At 47.8% G+C, this 21409-nt stretch overlaps 1 protein-coding gene across 3 annotated transcripts in view; it reads right to left on the bottom strand.

The window, feature by feature from the left end:
• Positions 1–6: 6 nt before the first annotated feature.
• Positions 7–21409, bottom strand: part of LOC107215316 (corticotropin-releasing factor receptor 1) — a 42849-nt gene continuing 21446 nt past the window's right edge. The window contains exons 7-13 of one of the 3 annotated variants that reach the window (XM_015651411.1): positions 21071–21224; positions 20765–20825; positions 19358–19430; positions 18218–18303; positions 15687–15822; positions 15463–15504; positions 10624–14818 (exon numbers count right to left, since the gene is read on the bottom strand). In XM_015651411.1, coding sequence (XP_015506897.1) covers positions 14678–14818; positions 15463–15504; positions 15687–15822; positions 18218–18303; positions 19358–19430; positions 20765–20825; positions 21071–21224 — 693 coding nt within the window. In that variant the 3' untranslated portion in view covers positions 10624–14677. Of the gene's footprint in view, positions 1970–10623; positions 14819–15462; positions 15505–15686; positions 15823–18217; positions 18304–19357; positions 19431–20764; positions 20826–21070; positions 21225–21409 lie in introns of those variants that run through there. The other 2 variants (XM_015651412.1, XM_015651413.1) reach the window with 2 other exon arrangements.

The raw sequence follows: 21409 nt of genomic DNA, 5'->3' as shown, positions 1-21409 counted from the left end.
TGAGTGCCTACCCACAGACTGCCTGCTGAAATAGTCTGTTTGGGCATCCCTACTCTCAAATCTCCAGTCACTGGGAGCCAATCCATGCTGTCATTGCTTTCTTTATGCTAAGCTGTTTCTGTGCCTACACTTGCCACAGGTGGTGTAGAAGACAACGTGAAATTGAAAATTAGATTAAGAAATTAGATTATAACATTATTAGAATGTTTCTCTTAATAATTTTACCTTTATATTTTCAGTTAAGTTGGGGCCAGAAGTGAGAAAATAATTTTTTAACCTTAAGAGAAGAAGTAGCAAAAACCTTTGACCTTAGCAATTGTTGGGTCTGCAGAAGGCCAGGGAGACCTGAAAACTGGTCATGGGTGGCCAGCCCAGTTGAGCCTAAATGGTGAGTTAGCACCCTGAGTGAAGCCCATAATGGAACAGGATTTTGGGACAAAGAAGGAAGTCCATGGCATCTTCATTCTTCTGAAAGAGGCATTTATTGCCTAAACAGAACAGGAAGCACATATGTGGGAAAAAACATTTATGACTGAATTTTAGGTTTAGACTGTTGGACCCCCAACTGCCCTCCTTATGACTGTTCCAGATATTGAGGCAGATGGAATCAAACTCATGTTAAGCTCACTAATGGTAGCTGGGTAAGATGTTCCTTCCATAATTAGCAAAAGGATTTTGAAGGCTGTAAAGCAGTGGGGAAGGATAAGTTTTTTGACCCTTTATTTTTAAGCTGCCCCTAAGATAATTCCACAAGTCAGACACATGTTGTTCGAGATTATCAGTGGAAATGGCAACACAGGAATGAAACTCAAACCCTTTTCAGTAAGTTCTGGTCCAGATCTAATAAAACAGATCTGGGATGTAACTGCAGGTGGAAACCTCATGTAGGAGCTTGGAAATCCAAATATTGTGATTCTTATGGCAAAGCAACTATTGTTGGGGAACCACTAGGCCCTGGAAGCAAGCTGTATTTTGACCCACCAGTTGAAGATGAAAATTGGAAAGGTCCCTTTTCTAATGGGACCTGGGCACTAAAGGGGCCAGATTACTGGATTTGTGGGCAATATGCTTACTGCTGGCTACCCCCAAACTGGTCAGGAATATGTTATGTGGGGTATATTAGACCATTGTTCTTTCTGCTACCACAAGTTCAGGGAAATCAGTTAGGAGTCAAAGTATATAATGATCTAATTAAAAAAAAAGCAGTCAATTAATGCATCCCTAGCTGGAGGGAGCACCCCAAAGTGAGGCAAAGATGAATGGCCACCTGAAGGAATCATGCAACACTATGGACCAGCTACCTGGAACCCAAATGAATTAATATCAGGTGCTAGAGATCCCATTTATAATTTAAATCAGATAATTAGGTTGCAAGTTATATGCGGATAGAAAAACTATAACTCCCAGAGTAGTTATAAGAGTAGGTATGAATTTATTCAGCACTGAGGTGCATGGGGGATATCTCCTCCGAAAGCATGCACACTTTTGAGAGTTGGCTTTCTCCTTTTATCCTTTTCTAAGTAGGGTTGCACAATATACCTAATACATATTCATTTCCTAACCTACAGCTCTTGATCTTCTTGCTGACCAGGCCACAGATGAAAAATGTGGTATTTCAACATGAGATGGTATTATACTATTTATTAGCAGCAGAAGAGGGAGTGTGTGGCAAATTAAATGACTCAAACTGTTGTTTGTAAATAGATGACAATGGAAAGGTGGTAAAGCAAATAATAAAAGGAGTAAGAAAGTTAGCTCATATACCAGTCCAAACACAGAAAGGATGAGAATGAGACATGTTTTCATGGTTACCTGGTGGACTATGGGTTAAACAAATGCTTTTTTTTCCTCTTATGTGTTGTAGCAACTCTAATATTTTTACCATGCATGATCCCTTGCTTAGTTCAATTCATTCAACATGTGATCAAAAGGATTCAGGTAGTAGCCGTGCCTGCTGACCTGGAAATGGCTACAAAAGAGGAGAAAATGAGGCCACTGTAAATAATTACAAAGCCAAAAAAGACCCAAGAAAAAGAAATTAAGTCAATGATAACTAAAGTTTGTAAACACAATTATTAAAAATTAAAAGAAGAAGGATTGAGAGGAACGACGGGTTTGTCTTTACAAACAAGCTGTGGGTCTGCTGATAAGATGAAACTGAGAGATAACAGAAACAATGGGATGGATTCCACTGGAAGATGAAAGAGACACTGGGGAAACACCATGAAATTCCGTAAGAGTTAAGAATTAAGAAGAGGATTATGCATTGTGGGGGGCACCCCAGGTATCAGGCGTTCCGGGAAGCCTGTACCTCTCAAGTACCTCAGCCTATGGGGAAAGAGAGAAGGGACATACGGCCGGGAATTAGGATTAAAAGGAGTCTGCGCCCTCCAGAAATTTGAGAGACCCCAGAGGAATGCCCCATGGTCTCTCCTTTTATTCAAATAAAGTAAAAGGACTCCTCTGTCTCCTTTTTGGACATAAACCTCTGGTGTTTGTGGATTAATTTTCCTGATGGTGTGTTCCCATAATGACACAAATCACCATGTACCAACTCACAGCCGAGTATGGGAGAGTTTGAGAGCTTGAACACAAACTGCCAAATAATTCCCTCAGCTTCCTCCCTCTCCTGGACCTTGCTCAAAGCTACAAAACCCATTTCAGGGCATAAATCAGACGATAGGGGAATACAGTATTATCATTAAATCACCCCAAGACAACAAACCTCCCAGGGGCAGCCGATCCTGGTGCCCCAGCAGGACCCTCGGAAAGCAGCAAGATGGAATGGCAGGACTCAGCAAACATCCTGGGGTGTTAGACAAGATGTATCAGACACTGCAGCTGTAGCTGGAACCACGGGGGGACTGTCCCAGGGAGTGCGGGGCCAGAGTTCAGCAAAAAACCCGGAGCAGTGGCAAAGAAACGGAGGGGCTGGGCAGTGGCAGCTCAGCCCCTGAACACGGCAGGGAGAAGCTCCTTTGGAGGAGGAAGGGGCTCGGGGTTCCTGGCGTTTCCCCTGAGGCACCCCAGCAGATGGCGAAAGGTCTCCTGTTTGGTGAGGTACTGCTCTAACGAGCAGAGCTCCATTCACGGTGGAAGAAAGGCAGCACGAGACAGAACCCCGCAGTGGTAATGAATTCTCCCTTCAACAGCCGCAGCCCCTCTCCCCTCCGAATGCCTAGGAGCTGTGCCCAGCCCCTTTTCCCCCAGACCAATTCTCAAGGTAACTCTGCCCCTCCAAGAGAAACCCCTCAGCCCCCACAGTAGAGCCAGCTGCACTCCTCCCCCTTCTCTGTAGTTACTTCTTTTGTCTCTCTTAAGTACTGATCGTTATTGTTTCTTAGCAACAAAAATGGGAGAAAATTCCCTAAGAAAACAAAAAGAAGAAATCCTAAAGCCTAACACAAGGTGTCCCTTCCCATGGCAGGGGTATGGAACTGGGTGGTCCCTTCCAACCCAGTACCATTCTGGTATTCTAGGATTCTATGACTTCCTCCTTCACCATTTGAATCCCAGGTATGTTTTTGACTTGTGCAGCTGGACAACTCTAGACTGTGGCTTCTGTTGCCAAATTTGCCATATCAGTGTGATACTGCACCATCTTGCAGTAAAAACTGGGAGAGTGGTGTAGTGGTCTCTCTCGTTTTCAGAAGCCCATGACACTTGCTGATGCCCTGAGCATCGCACTGGGGAGAGCTGCTAACACTGCAGCCACTGTGCCTTGAGAGCGGTGCCCACGCCCCTCCCTGCAGTGCCAGCCCTGTGCTGCCTGTCAGGGACTGCTGCGGTGATAAACGCTGCCGCAGCTGCCTTCTGTGCCATTAAGATTCCTCTCACGCCGAGCATTTGCCCTCTCTGAGTGAGGGGAGAGTCCAGCCGGGCTTTTCTCCGCAGCTGCTTTGTAGCTCTGCCCGCGGTGGCGCAGAGCTGCTGGCTCAGGCTCTGCCAGGAGAAGGTTGCAAAGAACAATGTGTGCTTCATTTCCAATGGCACAGATGATTATCTGCCTATTGCTCATGGTTTGTTATAGATCCCAACCCTGATTGTGTCACATGCCCTGGGAAGAATTTTGTCCAGTCCCTCTCGCAATGCACCTTTGCCTCCGGAAGATTTTAGCCTACCTGCTAAACAGGCTCTCCAATTATCTGGAAAATGTTACCTCTAAATCCAGTTTTTCCCTCCTTCCCAGACACATTTTACTTTTTCAAGGAAACTTTGGTCCTGAACAGCGTCAGGGTCAGAGTTAAGGGTATTTCAAGGACTGATCTGCTTTGATGGGCTGTAACAAAAGACAGCCCCTGAGTGACCTGCCCCTTGTTAGTTCAGTGCCATGGTTAGGGAAACAGGTCTAAACTCATCCCAAACCCTGTGTTTAAAAAGGACTGCAATATTTGCTTTCACATTTATATATTAATCTCTGCATTGATCGTAAGTATTTAGATATAGTATCATATGTACCTTTATTTAGTTGTTTGTTAGTATAATGTAATCTACCAGTTTAAGTATGTACTGCGTAGCCTATAGAAATAGTAGTGTGGTGAATATATGGTATTATAGGCCTTAGCTAAACACTGGGTGTTAAAATATCTCTGTGTAAGCAAAACAAATGGTGTTAGGCAATCATTTTACCTCTCTTCTCTGCTGACTGAATTCTCCAAATGATAAGATAGATAACTGTGACACAAACCAGAGCACCGGAGGACAATTAGAAAATACCATGTTAAATTTAAAGAAGACATACTAAATCCTTATCAGAGGATGTAAAAAACAGGATGGAGACACAAGGAGGAACAAAATATATTAACTTAACACACAGGATGTCATGCAGATAAGCCAGACTGTGAAGAAACCAAACGGAAGAATTCTTGTAATATCAGTTCACAAGAATGTTTGAATAATGTATGCACTCTATGAATAAGCATGTACCTCAGTAACGTAACAGCATAAAAATAACAGTGTTGGAGATTACTGGTGTGTTCTCTGGCTGTTTGCCAAGAGCATCCCAGAGCTGGACTTTTGTCTCTTATTTTATTCCCTATTAAACTTTTAAAAATTCTGAAGTATTACTCCATTTTACACATCTGCAAGGGTGTGTGAGCCACTTGAGGCTGGATTTTGAAGCCAGGACACCCAGCTGCATCCTGCTCCTGTTCTGCTGCCCTCACTGTGCCACTGCTGCTGTAGTTTGTTACACAAGTAATTCAGGAGGCATTAATAACCCTCCACCAAAGGGCAAAAGGCCACAGAGCCTGCAGGAAAGGTACCTGCATGTCATTCCTGCTTAGCACCGGGCTGTGATACTCCTTGGGAAGAGGAGCTGTTGTTGAGGCTGTGAGAAATTCCGGCTCAGTTTCCATGTGCCAGAGGCAGGGAGCTGGGGGAGCCTGAGGGATGGGAGTTAGCAAGTGGCTGTGAAGCCAAGGGAGCGTAGGGCTGGCCATGAGAAATGGGAACACGGTGCAAAAACAGTCCATGCAGCACCTGAGCAGCCCCTGAACAGGGTCAGTGCCTTCCCCAGCTCCTGCTTGCTCCTTCCAGGTGGGAATAACCCATTTCCTATCCTCTTGCCAGGCATACTGGATGTCCATAGGGTGGATGCACAGCCTCTGGTCATACCCAGAGCGGCCCAGAAGAAGGACAAGACCCCTCTGATGGATACTGGCAGACCCTTTCCCCAAGGGTTATCTGGATATACAGTGAGACACCTCTATCACCTGAACACATCACCCCACTATAAAAGAGGCTTAATTTGCCTTGGAAAGAATCAGATGAATCTTGAAGTGTCTATTCCTGCTGAGGGTTAGAAGCAGCTATGGCTGAGTGCCGCTCTGTCCACCTCCGCTCACCGGGACTGCGGCTCAGGCACCGGCAGAGCCCTGGGGCTGCCAACGGGACACTCCAGAGAGCAGCAGGATGCTTGCAGGAAGGGCTGCTCTTCATAGGGATGGACAGCTCTACATGGAGAACGGTGTCACTGTAGAGCAATTAGCTTCCATTTATATCTGTTAGGTGAGTGATTAGTGTCCCATTAATGCAATTAGCACGGTAGCAAAAAGTATGTCATTGGCACCGATGCAGCTGCAGCTCAGCTGTTGAGTACCACACGGTCTCTTTTGGGGTTTTATCTGAGCTCAATGAAAGGGGACAGCTGTTAGTCTCTTCCCCGAGCACTGGACAGGCTGGTTTCTATGTACATCCCTGGCTGTGCACCTGCTCCTTGCTTACTGATTCAGCTGCAATAGAAAACAATTTCCCACCCTCTGTTCTTGCTTCAAACTCACAGCAGTGTTTCAGGGAGCTGACGAGAGGTGTCCCAGCTGCTTCCCAGAGCTGCAGGAGGCAGAGCTGGGGTTTATCCTTTTAGGAGTTCAGAGTAGCAAATCTGACCTGGCTGGACAGAGGTCATTTTCTAAGGCTTTTATTCTCCTTGTGACTGTCTGTATGGGGGCTGCCAGGGGGATGAGGGAGGATAAGAGAAGGAATCACACATCTGTCCACTCTTATCCATACCCTGAACCCATTCCACCTTGGCAAGATATCAGCCCATGTCACAGCTTAGCTTTTGGAGTCTGACAAACTCCTCCCTACAACACCAACATCACTGGCCTTTCAGGATGTCAGGGAAAGAGAAGGGCTGTGTGGGATGGGAACAGGCTGTGGAGGGTCCATTTCCATCCAGCTCCACCAGAGATGTCACCTTCCCAACCATCAGTGTGAAATCCCCAGCCCTTTTTTAGAAAGACCAACAAGCCACTGGCCTCCTCTGACCAGTGCATTCATGGGTGAAGGCTGAGCAGAAAAAGCTGTGAAACAGCAAAGTTGACTGCCAGCCCTTGCTCCAGGCAGGATGTTTGGCTTTAGGAGAGCTTCTGACAATCCCCATTACCAGCCCCTTCATCTATTCACGCTGGTGATGAACCATGGGAGCTCTGGGCCATTGGAGCCCTATAATCAAGATGGTTTGAAAGAAGCGATTTTCTCCTCCTGCAGGCCGTTAATTCTCTTTCAATTGCTTGCCTGTTTTGCATAGATTTCCCTTGTTCACCATTGCACTGCCTTCACACTTTCTCCTCTCCAGCGGTGCTTGACTTGTTCCTTGTTTTGCCAGGTTGGGATTTGGGATGATTTGGGTTATGCCAGGACTTTCAAAGCTCCTCATACAATTTAGGTGTATTTATTATTATTATTTTTATTTAGGTGTTTACCATGCCTGAGTTGCAACTTCTATAGGAGAAAATCTCTGGGGACTGGGCTAGGCTTTGTTCCTTGCTATCTGTCCTGGTTTAGGGCAAATTTGGGAGAAAACCTCTGAATGGGGTCCCTCCAGAAAGCAAATTCAAGCAGCCCCTCCCCAACTGGATCAGGAAAATATTTCCTTAGAGAAAAGTGGAAAAAGCTGTTTATTTAACAGAAATTGAATGCTATTAAACAATAAAACCTCTGTCTGTTTGATGAGATGGCAAATCCAGACCAAGTCCTTTCCATGTGGTGCAGCTCAGCTCTCTCAGTCCCTTATCAGTCCCTCCAGGGCTGGAAAGGGCCCAGGCCCAGGCCCCAGTGGGCCACAGGCCTGAGCTGCCGGGGTTTGGCTGGGTTTTCAGGCCAGAGCAGCTTTGAACAGATCCAAGGGAAAAGGGAAACAGTCTGGGCAACTTCCCTGCCTCAGCTGGCTAAAAACTACCTAAGAGCCAGGGAGAGCTGTGTCCCGCTGTCTGTCCGTGCTGCAGACAGCACCGTCCAGGAGCAGGATGTGGGGGACTGAGGGCTCTTTCTCAACACAAACTGCGGCTCCTTCTTCCCCCCCTTGGCTCTCTGAGCCAGTCTGAAAGTGCAGAGCTTAATATATAACATAAACCAGGTGACTGGGGGTACAAGCATCACAAAGTCACCCCAGGACACAACCACATTATGTGTGGGGGCACTGCTTTTGGAAAAAGAAATGGAAAAACATGGGAATTACACACAGGTGGGAAATTTAGCAGCAGGAAATGTATTTTCTTCGGAAAAAAATAAAACCAACCAAGCAGAATTAATTGTTTAAGACTAAAGTTTTACCCAAGGTCAAAAGAGATGAATGAAGCTGTTGTAAGCTGATCTGAATTAACATATGTGGGGTTTATCCATTTTAAGGTTGTGTTTGTTGTGCAAGGGCTAACAACAAGGAGAAAAGGAGTTAGAACCCTCCTTACCAAAGAAATAAGGAAGCTTATGAAAGTTTTGATAAGGAGCTGTGGACCAGCATCCAACTGGACTCAGTTGTGTTGGGAGCACCTGATCCTGAGTGGAAGCAGAGAGACTGCTCCAGAAATGGGTGAAATACACTTTGATCCAGTTTGTGATTTATATGTCAAATCTCAGTTCTGGCAGTGGGAAGCCATTCCCCCTTTTCCTGGTACTCCAGGACCTTGTCCAAAGTCCCTCTCTTGGTGCCTCTTTGGGCACCTGAAGGGACTCTAATGTCTCCCAGGAGCCTTCTCCAGCTGAACAATCCCAGCTCTCCTTGGATGTATCCAGAGTAGAGGAGTGTCTCCATGACCTCCTCTGGAATCACTGCAGAAGGTTCCATGTCCTTTCTTTTTTGGGCTCTCCAGAGCTGGACACAGGACTCCCTGCATGGAAAGAACTCCCTGCATGCAAATGGAGCATGACATACCCAAGATAAAAAAAAAAAAAAAAAAGTCTCTGTGATTATTTAATGTGCAGCCTCTAAACACAACCACATTAATGCATTAAAATATAGCTCCCTTTAGCCACCTAAGTGATTTTAATCAGAAACATGAGCATTTCCATTACTCTGGCTTGGGTTAGTGATGGAGTGTCACTCAAACTGTAGTCAGGATGCAATCATTCTTGCCTATAATCCAAGACTTTTCCTGAATATCTCATCCTATTTTCATTTTGAACTAGCTGGCATAGTCATACTGCTTTTTTCTGACTTGTACTAAGATCCTGCTTCTGTGCTTGTGTGTTTCATTCTCAGGCTGCAGTTTCCCCTGTTTGTGTTTCTCCAGGTCTCTGGCTCCTGCTATGCCAATACTTGTTCCTCTGATATTGAGATTACTGGAAGTGTTTAACCCAGGGCTTCCTTTTTTGCCCCATATTTCACATCCCCACAGGACTCTTCAGAGCCACCAGCAACTTGGGACTCTTCAGCAATCCCACTGCAGGAAGAGCCTCATCCACCCTCCAAGACCTCACCTGGCATGCCCAGAGCTGCAAGCACAGGTCAGGAGACCTACTGGTTTCAATATGACTGGATCATTTGCTCTTCCCAAGGCTGGTTTTCATCACAAACAAAGCTGACATCCTACTGGAAGGAGAGGGATATTAATAGTCCCTGGCAGTCAGAGAAAATCCTTTGGGACTGAGCCAGGGGCTCTGACACCTCATGGTTGGAGGTCAGCCACACTCAGCACACAAACCCCGAAGACTTTTTGCTGTCTGGGCTTTGACAACTGTGTCACCATCACCACATGCTGAGAAGGGCAGGCAGGGACAGGTCCTTGGTGATTTGCCTCTATGAAAAATGGGGAGGCAGAAAATGAAGCAGCCAAGAACCAGGAGAGGACATGGACATCTGAATCTCAATGCAGAATCTCTATGCAGAGAATGCAGAATCTCAAGCATCTGCATTGGGCCCACTGGGTACTGGCCCCATGGGCACAGTGCTGAGGGAAGTTGTGACCCTTCTCCTGCACCCAAAAATAGGGTCTGGCAGGGCACCTGGATACATTAGCCAGCTGACTGGAAGTGGAAGCTGCTCAAAACAGTCAGCAGCCATGTTTGGTGGGGTTGGCTGAGTCAGAGTGGGTTGCTGGGGTAATTTCCTTGGGGCAGAAGGAGGCTCTGGGCTGCTGAGGAGGGTGACAAGCTCCCTTCACACTGATGTCTCCTGAAACAGTTCTCAGATCTGGATGGAGGATGGTCTGGGGCTGGAAGATGCTCTGCAGCAGAGGTGTCTGTCAGGATGGTGCTCAGCCAGCAGAGTCCACTATTTCCCAAAATCCATAGCAAATCTGTTTCCACACTAGCAGGAGGCTCAGCAACAGATTTCAGCAGCCTAAAAGGAACTTTCCCATGGAAAATTTTGCCTGACAGGGAGGAGGGCAGGGCCAGGGACCTCAGCCATGGTGCTTGCAGAGGCTCCCTTGGGAGCTGGTGGTTGGGGACTGCAACTATTTGCAAATAAACCTGGAAAACCCAGAAAACCTGGACAGTCCTCGGTGCACATCCCTCTGGATGAGGGTGCCAGCTGGATGTACTCAGTTGTGGGTGAGCACATGAATTCCTCGTTGTGGGATTAACCAATCCCTGCTCTGTGCAGGTGCCAATTCCAGCAGGCTGTGTGATCACACACCTCTGCTGCCTTCAGTATAGCCTGGGGGCTCCTCAAGGATTCTTTTCTCCATGGCTGAGCACATGAGCTCTCCCATGGAATCACTTGTGCCTCTGATCTTTAGTTTTCCACCAAACTGGGAAAATATGTCTCTTTGTAATTTTCATGAGGGTGGCAGAGCTGCCTGTCTCCCACCACCATGTGTGTCTGAGAGCCATTTAGCTGTGACTGTGGGGACAAATGTCAGCACAAGGCTTGTGCTGTAAAGAGCAGTGGAGGAGGGGGCATTGGAATTAAAGGATGAAATATTTATTTGGGAGTTTATTAGTGTTTGAAGGACAACACATCACAGATGAGAAGCATCTTGAGGCTGACAGTGCTGAAAGCCACAACGGAACCTACTGGGCTGTAAAACTGCCACAAGATTTCCTCTCCCTCCTGACTTCACATCCTCTCTAGAGTCCTTATCTGCCTGGGAAGGTACAGCAGGGTTCAACATCCAGGAATGGCCCAAAGCTGTGGACCACCAGACAGATATGTGTTGTCTGAGTAAGGGGAATGACAGCCCCACTTTGCTTTTAGTACCAGCCACAAACCCTCCAACTGACGTGCCATAGAACTGGGAGGTCCTGGCACTGGCAGTGGGGATATTTGTACAGGGCAGCCTGCCTGGAAGGTGGAATGAAGGCACAGAACTGCCACAGCAAATCAGGATCATGAGCTTCCCTCTGCCTCCATTCAGACTCTGGAGGACAGGTTTTCTCCATTGCTGGCCCTTGGTTTGCTGGGGATGTATCTCAGGGCACCCAAACTTTGATCCCAGATGGTGGGGCTGAGGGTGGGACTCCAGGCCTGGTAAAAACCTCCGTAGTGGGTTTAATGTATCAACCAAATAAAGAACCTAAATAAAAATCCATCTCAGTGTGATGGAGAAGCTTCTGTGTGTCATTCCACTGGCATATCCCATAGCTTGTGTGAGGTGCCTCTGCCCAGGGAGGCAAAGATTGAGTTTCAGATAAGCATTGTTAAAGTGAGAAGCAGTGGCTTTAAAGCCCAGGAAGAGTAAATTCCATTCCTCTACCTCAAGGAAGAGTTGCCCCATGCCAGACCCCTCGTGGGGTGGCAGCCCAGGGTGTTCTGATTGGGTTTGAGCCCCTGGGGTTTCTCCCTTGCTGTGTCCCTCTTAGATCCTGACCTTAAACTCCACCCTGACATAACATCCCATAACACCCACCACCCTGCCTCTGTTCTGGGCTGTCTCTGTCTCTGATTTAAGTTGAATAAGTGGTTTTCTGAGCTTAACCAAGCAGAGACCCATCTTGTTGAATTCTCATGCCAATCACCAGTAACTGTAGCCTCCCTGGACATGATCCTGCAGCCCTGGAACACAACAAGCTTGGGTATCCCATAGCATGGATATCCCACTGTGGATCCCATCTTTGGAGTCCTGTTTTGCTTTTCCCAGCCCTGAAAGGTACCAGGATAACATAAAGGGTTAACACAGATCCAAAAAGGCTTCAGCCTTGTCAGAAACACAGTCATCAATCTCAGAGTTACTTGATAACTTTAAATACAATCATGTAATCAGCAGGAACCTGTAATTATTATTTATGTGCATGGTGCTTACTAAATTACAGTGCTCTCCAAGGTTCTGTATGATGAACAAATTAATTTTGCATCAGAAGAGCTTGACCAGAAATCTGCTTGTGTCTGAATTTCATTTATAAACATTGATATATGAAACGAAGGTGAAAGGACCCTCCCTCCTGCTGTGAAACACATTACATTTTTATTCTGTATTAGCTCACCTGGCAAGGGAGAAAACCTGGAGGACATTTTCCAGCTTTGATGATATTTGTCTGGAAAACCTGTGTGGGATTCTCTTGGATGAGATGGTGTGAATACCTTGTGGGGAGCCACTTCCATGCTCTGGGCACATGGATTTGGGGTAAAAGGAGACAAAAAAGTGTGGACCAGTGGGATGCTGAGCCCAGTGCAATGTGAGGATACTCCAATGGAAACTGGGGATGGGACATGCCAGGGTTGTCTTTTCCAAAAGATAAACATGCCCCAGAAGTCTTTGTAAGAGGAATCGAAGTATTTTTAATCAAACAAGACTGAGAATACACACTCCAGCTATGGAAAGCAAAGTCACATCAGTTGGAGCAGACCACCAGGAGGAGAAGGGAAAAACAGAGATGTGAACACAGATGCTTCTGTTTGGGTTTCTTTCTTTGGTTTTTCAATTTCCAGCTTCTTTCCACCAAAATACCCTACTTTAGAAATATCCAAATTTATCATGTAGCACATCATTTTTTGGCAACATCATTCGCAGGGATGATGAAAAAAAGTATCTCTGGGGCATTTTCCCTTCTCCATTGCCAGCAGATCTTTATTAGCTCCTGCCAAAGTACCCAACAGAGAAACCAAGACACAGAAGACACAAGTCTACTCCTTGTAGGGCACCAGCAGAAAGTGTCCATAGAGCTGGGAATTGCCACTTCTCCCATTGCATAACTCCAGGGGTCGTTTTCACACCCGTATTTTGAAGAAGGGGCAGTTTTTGGGACCACTGGCAGTGGCTGAACTTGACCAAGGACAGAAACGTGCCCCATGTGCAGGTTATGGTCCTTGTTGTGGTCACTGTGTCATACTGGGGACTGTTGCTGTTCCCAACAGGCTATTGGGGTCAATGGGATATTTCTAGTTTCGCTGCACTGTAGACATGCAGGTAGAAAATCAAAATGGGAGGGAAGTGGGAGGAATTTGCTCCAAACTACTGAATCTCGCAAATGTTTGAAGAACCCAGAGGTTTTTCCATATGCTTCCCTTTAAAGAAAAAAAAAAAAAAAAAAAAGCAAGATTTTATTCCTTTCTGGTGTTATATTCTGCGGAAATCACAGAATACTGCAATTTCAATGATGCTTATATGTCCCCAGGGCAGGAAACCTTTATGCCTGTTCTTTATAGAGGGAGAACTGAGGCACAGAAGTGTGAAGGGGCTCACACCAGATCCTGTAAGGCCCCAGTGGCAAAATCCCTGTGATACAGAGGGCAGACAGCCCATAAACGTGCTGTAATCTGTCCCCTGCCTGGGCATCCCCAGACCTTGTATGGGACAAGGAAAGGGTGGCTCCAAAGAGGTGAAGGCAAATCCCTCCACTTGCAAGGACCTCTCTGCTCAGCTGCTTTTGGTAACCACATGGAAGAGGGCAATGGGAGAGGGGGAACTGGGGACAATCTGGAGTCCCCAGAATGGGGAGAGAGATAGGAAGGGAGGGAAGGAGGCTGCTGCTCCTCCAAGGCACTTAACCCTAGTGTGGGGATGGTTTGGTCCCATCCCCTGCACAAGAGCAAGAAGCAGCTTTGGCACTGGGCCCACCTGCCCAGGTAAAAGCAGGGCAAGGAGGAGGGGGCACAACCAGGGTCTTTCCCTGTGCTAGCTGCCTTTGGGGACCTCAGCCACTGCTCCACTGCAGGGCTCCCTCACCTTTCCACCCTCTGAGCACAGACATGGAGTCACCCTGAGGTCCAGGTCTTTGCAGAGACCTGTGGATCCATCTGGGATGGACCAGAGGATTAAACTGATTCCTGTGTTTCCCTCTAGATCAAGCCCACTCTGTGTGTCTGTTCAGAGCCCCTGGGACCCATCCCTGTGGGAGGGGAATTCCCTCCCCTCTCCCATCCCATCGCTTTATCCCACCTTAGGTGTCAAGATGAGAAATGACCTGGTCAGACCAAGCAGCAGTTACAGGACATCTGGAGACCCAGCAAGAGACAGGGGAAGGACTCAACCCCAGTGCTACAAAAATCCAGCCACATAAAGCAATTTCTACAATCACTCCAGGGCTTCCCATCCATCCGCTTCCAACACACAGGACTTTGGCTCTTCTAGAGAGTTCCCTCCCCACCAGCAGCATTCCATCATGTGCTCACTGGAAGGCTGACCCAGCTTCCCAGGGAACTAGCCCCATAATCTGTCCCAGCAATGTCCTGGTGTCCTGTCACCTGAAAGCAGACAAACCCGATAAAGGCAGTGACATGAGACATCGTGCCTAGGATGGAGCTGGCAGAAAGCTACTGCAACATCTCCAGATCCTTCTGGCTTTTCATGGCTCTTTCTACCATGCCAGCAGGTCACACAGCTGCCAGGGAAATGACAAAGCAGCATCTCAGCTGTCCTGTCCTCTAGGCCTTCCCAGCATATAGGGCAGAAGCTGTGCAGGTGTCCCGTGACCGAATGAGTTCACGGTCTCCTTGTGGGGCTGGGACCACAGGCAGGTCCTATGCTGGTCCCCACAGTGGGGACATTGGCTCCCAGTGCAACCTCTCGCTCCCAGCTCAGACAGCCGTGGATTGCTTGATGCTGTGGAAGCTGACACGGGTTGGGGAGGTGGGGATGGACATGGCCCTCGCTACGCGGGCACGGATGGAATGCTTGTCCTGCCACCGGTGCCACCGCTTCCGTACAGCTGATCGCACCTGGGCAAGATGAATGAGGGACATTTGGTCATCACACAAAGATTTTTCAGAGGCACCAGCCATCCTTCTCCTCAGTCCTCCAGTCAAAAATGGATTAATGGTATGTGATTTGGTAACAAAACAGGTTCATGTGGGGTAAACTTTCCTGAGCTAGCAAAGATATTGGGAGCATTTGAAGGAGGCAGAGGAAAGAGCTGCCCAAATATTTGGCCCCAGGATTCACTTCTACTCTCAGCTCCTGTGCTTTCTGCTCTTTGTGTCTTGGGTCAGACCCTGGGAGATGTCCTCATCCATACACAATCCACATGTGTATGGGGCTCCACCTGGGGAAGGATTTCCCTGGGATGGGGAGGACCCTTGGCTCTGCTGCACACAGGTGCACCCTGAGACCATTTGTTCTTGGGGGTGAATTTTCCTTCTCCAGAGGAGGAGACAGACGGCAGCCATTCCTGTCTGGGCAAAATCTGGGGCTGCAGGTGTAACTGGGGCTGGGGTGAAGCACTAACTCTGGTCACCAAAGACCTTCAGGGATTAGGGACCAGCACTCTCCAAGCCCTGTGCACCAGTAGAGCCTCATACTGAACTTGTCTGCTTGCAAGGAAGGGTCCAGACCCCCACAAAAAACTCCAGCCCCTTTTGCTCACCTCGCTGTTCAGGAAGCAGTAGAAGACAGAGACGAAGAAGCCCTGGAAGGAGACAAGTACAACCAACAGGTACTCCCAAGTCAAGAGCTTTGGAACAGCTCTGGGGTTTGGGGATGTCTGGTTTTGGGAGGGGGCAGAAGCAGGATGAGGCATCAGCCAGGATGGGCTTCTCAACATCCCTTGGTGAGGGGACTGGGATGGAAGCCAGTGCGGAGGACCATTACCTGGAAAGATTCCAGAAGGGAGTTGAAGTAGATGAAGACTATCCTGGAGATCTCATCCTCCCCTGGGTTGACAAAGAACAGCATGTAGGTGATCCCCAGCAAGGGCAGCAGCACCAGTGTGGCCTTGACTGCTTTCCTAGGGCGAAAACAGGGACCTGAACTGCTACAGCACAGTCCTGGGCACAAGGACTCTGCCCATCCCACTCCCAGCACCAGCATGGCTTGGACTGATCTGCTGGGACTTGAAAACCAGTGACCGTGGAAGGATGGAGGCAAGCTGGGCTGTTTTCCAGTGCAACTCCCAAGAGACTGGGCTGGTTTGAGCCCTTCTCTGCTTCTCCGCCCAGAAGAGGGCAGCAGACAGCACAGGACTGACCTTGAGCTGGCATAGAACGATCGCTTGGCTGATCTACAGCTCAATTAAAGAGAAATTAAGGAGGGTATAATAATTCACACCCTTCAACATGAGTTTGTGAAAACCTTATCTCAGGTAATTAATTTGAAATCTTGATGAGATTACAAGTGCAGTTTTTGAAAAGTCATAGTGCTGATACAGAGAGTGTGGGAAGGATTTGGACTTGGCACATCATTCCTGTGGATCAGGGGACAAGAACAATGCCAAGTCATTCACTTTTTGCTTAAAGATCCTGTTAATCAACAGATTCCATTTCAGATGGTTATCCCTGAAGGTCTGAGCTGGGCAGGGAGGGGGTCTAGGACCTGTTTTGCATCCCTGACATTTGTGTCCCTGACACAAATGGGCTGATGACATGGAGGCTCTGGAGGGACAGGAGCTGGAAAACTACAGTATGGCACATTCACTGGTGTAGCTTCTCCAGAGGAGCAGCCATGGCAGCAGGGGACACATCGGCATTTTATCACCTAAGGTGAGCAGGAGCCCTGCAGGGCTGTCCCTTGCCTGGTTTAACCAGAACTGCACAATTCATAACATACCAAGTTCTCCAAGTTTTCCTGTCTCAGAGAGTATTTCTGGGAAATGAAAATGTTCTGCCCAAAGCTGATAAACCCTCCCAAAATGAGGCAAATACTGGAAAATGAAAAGTCTCTCAAAATTGCTGACTGGGGCCAACCAGCCTTTTCCCAGAATCTTTATTTTTGCTTACCCCAAGATTAACCCCTCATTCCAGTTCAATATCTTGTGATGAGGAAAGCTGGCATTTTCCAATAATATAACCAGATTTTTTTCCATTCTCAGCTGCAAAAGCCATCCTTCACCTCAAAACAGCTTCTCTTGACCCAGCACACAGAAAGATTCCCCGATTCCTGCCCACAAAATGATCCAGACAGAGGCAATGATGAATACTTCTATTCCAGGTACTTTGGGGAGCTGCTCTGACCATGTACCTCTTATGTTACCTGCAAAATATTCCCCAACAGGCAAAGAAGGGTTAATTCTTCCTGCCTTGCACTGTGGGAGTCCTGTCTTCTTCTTTACAATGAGGTGTTGGAGTGGCATCGATTCATGACTCCTTCCTCAGCTTTTGCTTTTTTGTCAAGCAGTAATTTAATTCTCACCTCCATGCCAGGATTTGCAGCTCCCAGCCTGGAGAGCTCATCAGGTCCTACCAGTACAGACTTTTGCAAAGAGACTCAAATCCCAAGGATTCACTTCAAAGGCAGAAACAGCCATCCACACTCTACATCACAAGGCTCTCCCTGGCCAGATTTAATGACCATGTGCCTCCAAAGAGCATTTGAGGTGCTCTCAGGTGTCTCTCCATGCTCCCATCTCCTTGCTACCTGGCTTATGGGACTGTTTCCATCCCCACTAATCATGAGAGAATCCAGTTCCTAGGTTGGCTTCCTGCAGGGTCACTCATGCTCTTATGAGTTAAGAAAATTAGGAAATTAAGATTTTAACTAGAATAGGAGCAGTTTATGAGAAAAATCAAAGTAAAAGAAATGAAAAAGCTTTTAAGGTAGAAGCAATGTAGGAGTAAGTGTGCTTAGTTAAAGGCAAGCCTATACAGGTCCTTCTTGTAAAGGGAATGCAATGTAGCCAACAATTGCCAAGATTAAATGAATAGTCCAAGGATATATATCATTCTGCTTGTCTTAAGTTGTATTTGTAGAAGGAGACAAGGAGGATGAACTATTGTGAGAAAGAAAGAACTGTGTCTACACCTGCAAGCAAGAGATCTGAACTGTGTCTAGGAGAAGCAGGAGCACTGCCAACAAGACACAGTTGAAAAGTTTAAGCCTGAGGAAAAGAAAGATTTCATTAAAAGACCCCAGACCCATTTCAAAAAAGGACTGAGCATGCCCAGAGGGGTGTGGAGCTCATTACTATATGAGATGTGAGCAGGCAGAGTCAGGCAATGAGTATGTGTAGGTGTACTTTGTAATGCCATGCATATGTAATACTTTGGGGAATAAATAGAGAATAAGGGGCAGAGGGGGACACGCAGGACTTTGGGAGAGGACTGTGGTGTCTGGCTGTAATAAACATATCCTCCCCAACTTGAAATATTTAGAGAGTCCTTTGTCTGTAGTTTTATTGCTTCACTTACCTGTACTGGATTGTCTCTGATGTGGTTGAAGCTCGGAGCTTCGTCATGAGGATCCGAACAATGTTGAATAGAAAGATGAAGTTGATCTAGGAGGAACAGGGTCACTGGTTAGTGTCTGCTCCCCCAGTATTTCCTCCCATTTCCACTGCAATGTTGAGGGGGAAGATGGGGAGCCAGGGGAAATGGGAATGTTTCCTCTTGAACCTGATTTACTGCCTTTCAGGCACCATGAGAGGTTGTCTGCCTTTTTTAAAAGCACTTGAACAATAAGATTTAGGAGTTTAGTCAAGGGATCAGGGCAGCAGGGCATGCCAGGAGATTGTCAAGGAAGAACAAAGCCTAGAGAAAGGGTTGAAGGTGAAAAAGTATAGGGAGAGGAAGAATCGAAGGTGGTGAGTGGCTGCCATCACAGCCAGGATCTGCCTGGCTACTCTCCTGGCTGCCGAATTGCTAACAAGGGAATGGGAAGGTGGCTTTGGAGCTGAGCAAAACTGACAGGAATTAGCAGTGGCCTGACTGCCTGACGGGCTGGGAGATGGGAAGCTGGATCAATTATTCCATCATTCCAGTGATTTTTACTCCCTTGAGTTTTCTCAGCATTAGGCAAGGAGAAAGGAATAGTTTTGAGACTTTGTTCATGGCTTTCCTCCTGCAAACACAGGTTGGGCCCCCAGCTTGTGACCTGCCACCTCTGTTCTTCTTTGTCCCTCCCCAAAAGACAAAACCCCATCCATGGGACCCTTGGATCAAGCATTGCTGCTCAACTGGGGACCAGGAATCAGAGAGGTGGAATCAGGATCAGGGAATGGAGTCAAGGATCTCAGGCTTCTGCAAATGCTTGGCAAAGCATCCACCCACACCCAAACAATGCCAGGGCAGGGATGGAGGAACCTACTGATGCATGTTGGAATCTGCTGATGGGACATCCCTGTCAGAATGAGGTTCCAGGCTCCTTCTGCAGCCACCCCAAGCCCAAAATTGCTTAAGAGGGAGTTTGGGTGAGAGGCAGTGCTGCTGTGGGGCAGAAGAACCAGCCCAAGCAGAGTGAAGAAGGGGGCAGTACCCTGTTCAGAAGCAGCTGTGTCCCACCTGCACACAGAAGGACTCTGTATTTAGCACACAAGGTCACTTTGCTCTTACCAGAAGCACCAGGATCATGGGGCCTTGGTAAATGTAGTCAGTATAAACACCTGCTCGCTTCCCAAACCAGCACCTGCAAGGCAAGGACAAGTGGTGTCAGGGACAAGCCTGACATAGGAGTGACCTGGATAGACTCCTGTCCTTGCAGTCTCTGTAAGTCACTGTCTGTGAGGTGAAAGCACTAAAACTCAAACTGCTGCAGCCATTGTGAAGTAGCTTCCCTGGGAACTCAGGAGGTGCATGTAGGTTTGTGGGAGTGTTAGTGGGCCCCATATGCATGTGGGAGCTGGTTACTGCAGGACAAGCAGGGACAGCCTCCTCGCAAAGGAGGTGACTGTTCCCACTGTTCTGCAGGGGGGCAGCCTCACCTCACATCCTGGGGGCAATTTTGGACACAAAAATTTAAGAAAGATCTGAAGTCATTAGGAAGCATACAAAGGAGGGATATGAAGACCGGGAGCAGTCTGGAGGGGCCACATGAGAAGCAGCTGAGGGCACTTGGAATGGTGAGCTGGGGTAGAGGAGATTGAGTTTTAACTTCACCAGGGGCTGCAGCTCCTCCCCAGGGGCAGCCCCCATCTCTGCTCCCTGTGACCAGGGACAGGACCCAAGGAAATTGCCTGAGGTTGTGTCACAGGGGATTTTGGGATGGATATCAGGAGAAGATTCTTCCCCCAGAGGGTGCTTGGGCACTGCCCAGGCTCCCCAGGGAATGATTACAGCCCCAAGGCTGCCAGAGCTCCAGGAGCTTCTGGGCCATGCTCTCAGGGATGCCCAGGGTGGGATTGTTGGGCTGTCTGTGCAAGGCCAGGAGTCAGAGCCAATGATCCTTGTAGGTTCCTTCCAGCTCAGGATATTCCATGATTCTGCATAATCTCACACACACAGGTCTGGGTCAGCTCTGTCCTCAGCAAATTCTGTGGGAGCTCACTCCAGTGTATCCCTGTCCTGGGAGCACATTGTCAGGGCTGTTCAGTCAGTGCCTGTGTGAGTAGCATGGGGCTTCTGAAGTCAGCAGGGAAAACTACCTCTGGAAAACAGATCAAGCTGACATTCATCTCAACAGGCTCCTTTCAACTTCCCACTCTGGGATAAACTCTCAGGTGCCTATGAAATGGCTCAGGTGGGGGTAATTTGGATCTCTGCTGGTTAAATCCCAGCTCCCTTTAGCAAACCTATTTCAGGAGATCTGGTTTAATCTCTTTTTTCCCCTTAAAAATCACACTTGTCTTTTGAAGAGAAACCAAGCAGGGGCAGGGCTTATGCTGCAGAGAGCTGAAAGGTGGGATAAAAGAAAGAATGGAAGAATATTTTCCTTTTTTTCCTTCCTGACAGAATTCCTGACACAGCTGATCCCTGAGGATTTGGGATACAAAGAAGAATGGAGGATGAGAGCAATAGGCTCACTTCTCGTTGTCGTAGTAGAGCTTCCCAATGGCCCAGGCAATGATGATGGGAAAGGGGATACCTGCAGAGGAACACACAGGTGAGTCTCAGAGGTGCAAGATCACCACAAAACCACACTGTAACAGAGGTTCTCTCACACACAAACCACCCAGTGAGATGACATATCCATGCAAATCCCATCCTCCTGTTCTTGGCAACTTTTTTACAGCTATTTGTGTGCAAGAAGAACTGGAGCAGGGGATGGAGGGGGCATCACCCATCACTAAACTCTGGGTACCGCTGTGTGAGGGGAAGCCTGGCACTCACACCAGCCGATGCAGATGAACATCCACTTGCGGAGCTTGTCCGTGGAGTAGGTGAGCACGATGGCCGTGTGCAGGTAGCAACCCTCGCCGAACATCCAGAAAAAGTTGGTGACATGGAAGTAATTGTAGGCAGCAGTGACCAAGCGGCACCAAACCTGCCAGGAGATGTGGAGCCTGTTGAGGTCCACGTCACAGTGGTGCAAACAATGCACGGAGCAGCATGGACCCCACCATCATTTGAGCAATCAAACCCATGTTTCTCATACACAGGGGGTGCCTGCCAGCCACCAGCCAGCACTATTTGTCCCCTGAAGTTGCTTTTCTAGCCACATCTTAGTGA

This window comes from Parus major, chromosome 27, assembly GCF_001522545.3.
Source record: "Parus major isolate Abel chromosome 27, Parus_major1.1, whole genome shotgun sequence".
Lineage (NCBI taxonomy): Eukaryota > Metazoa > Chordata > Aves > Passeriformes > Paridae > Parus > Parus major.
The sequence above is the reverse complement of the archived record's forward strand: the minus strand, read 5'-3'. Positions and strand labels throughout refer to the sequence as shown.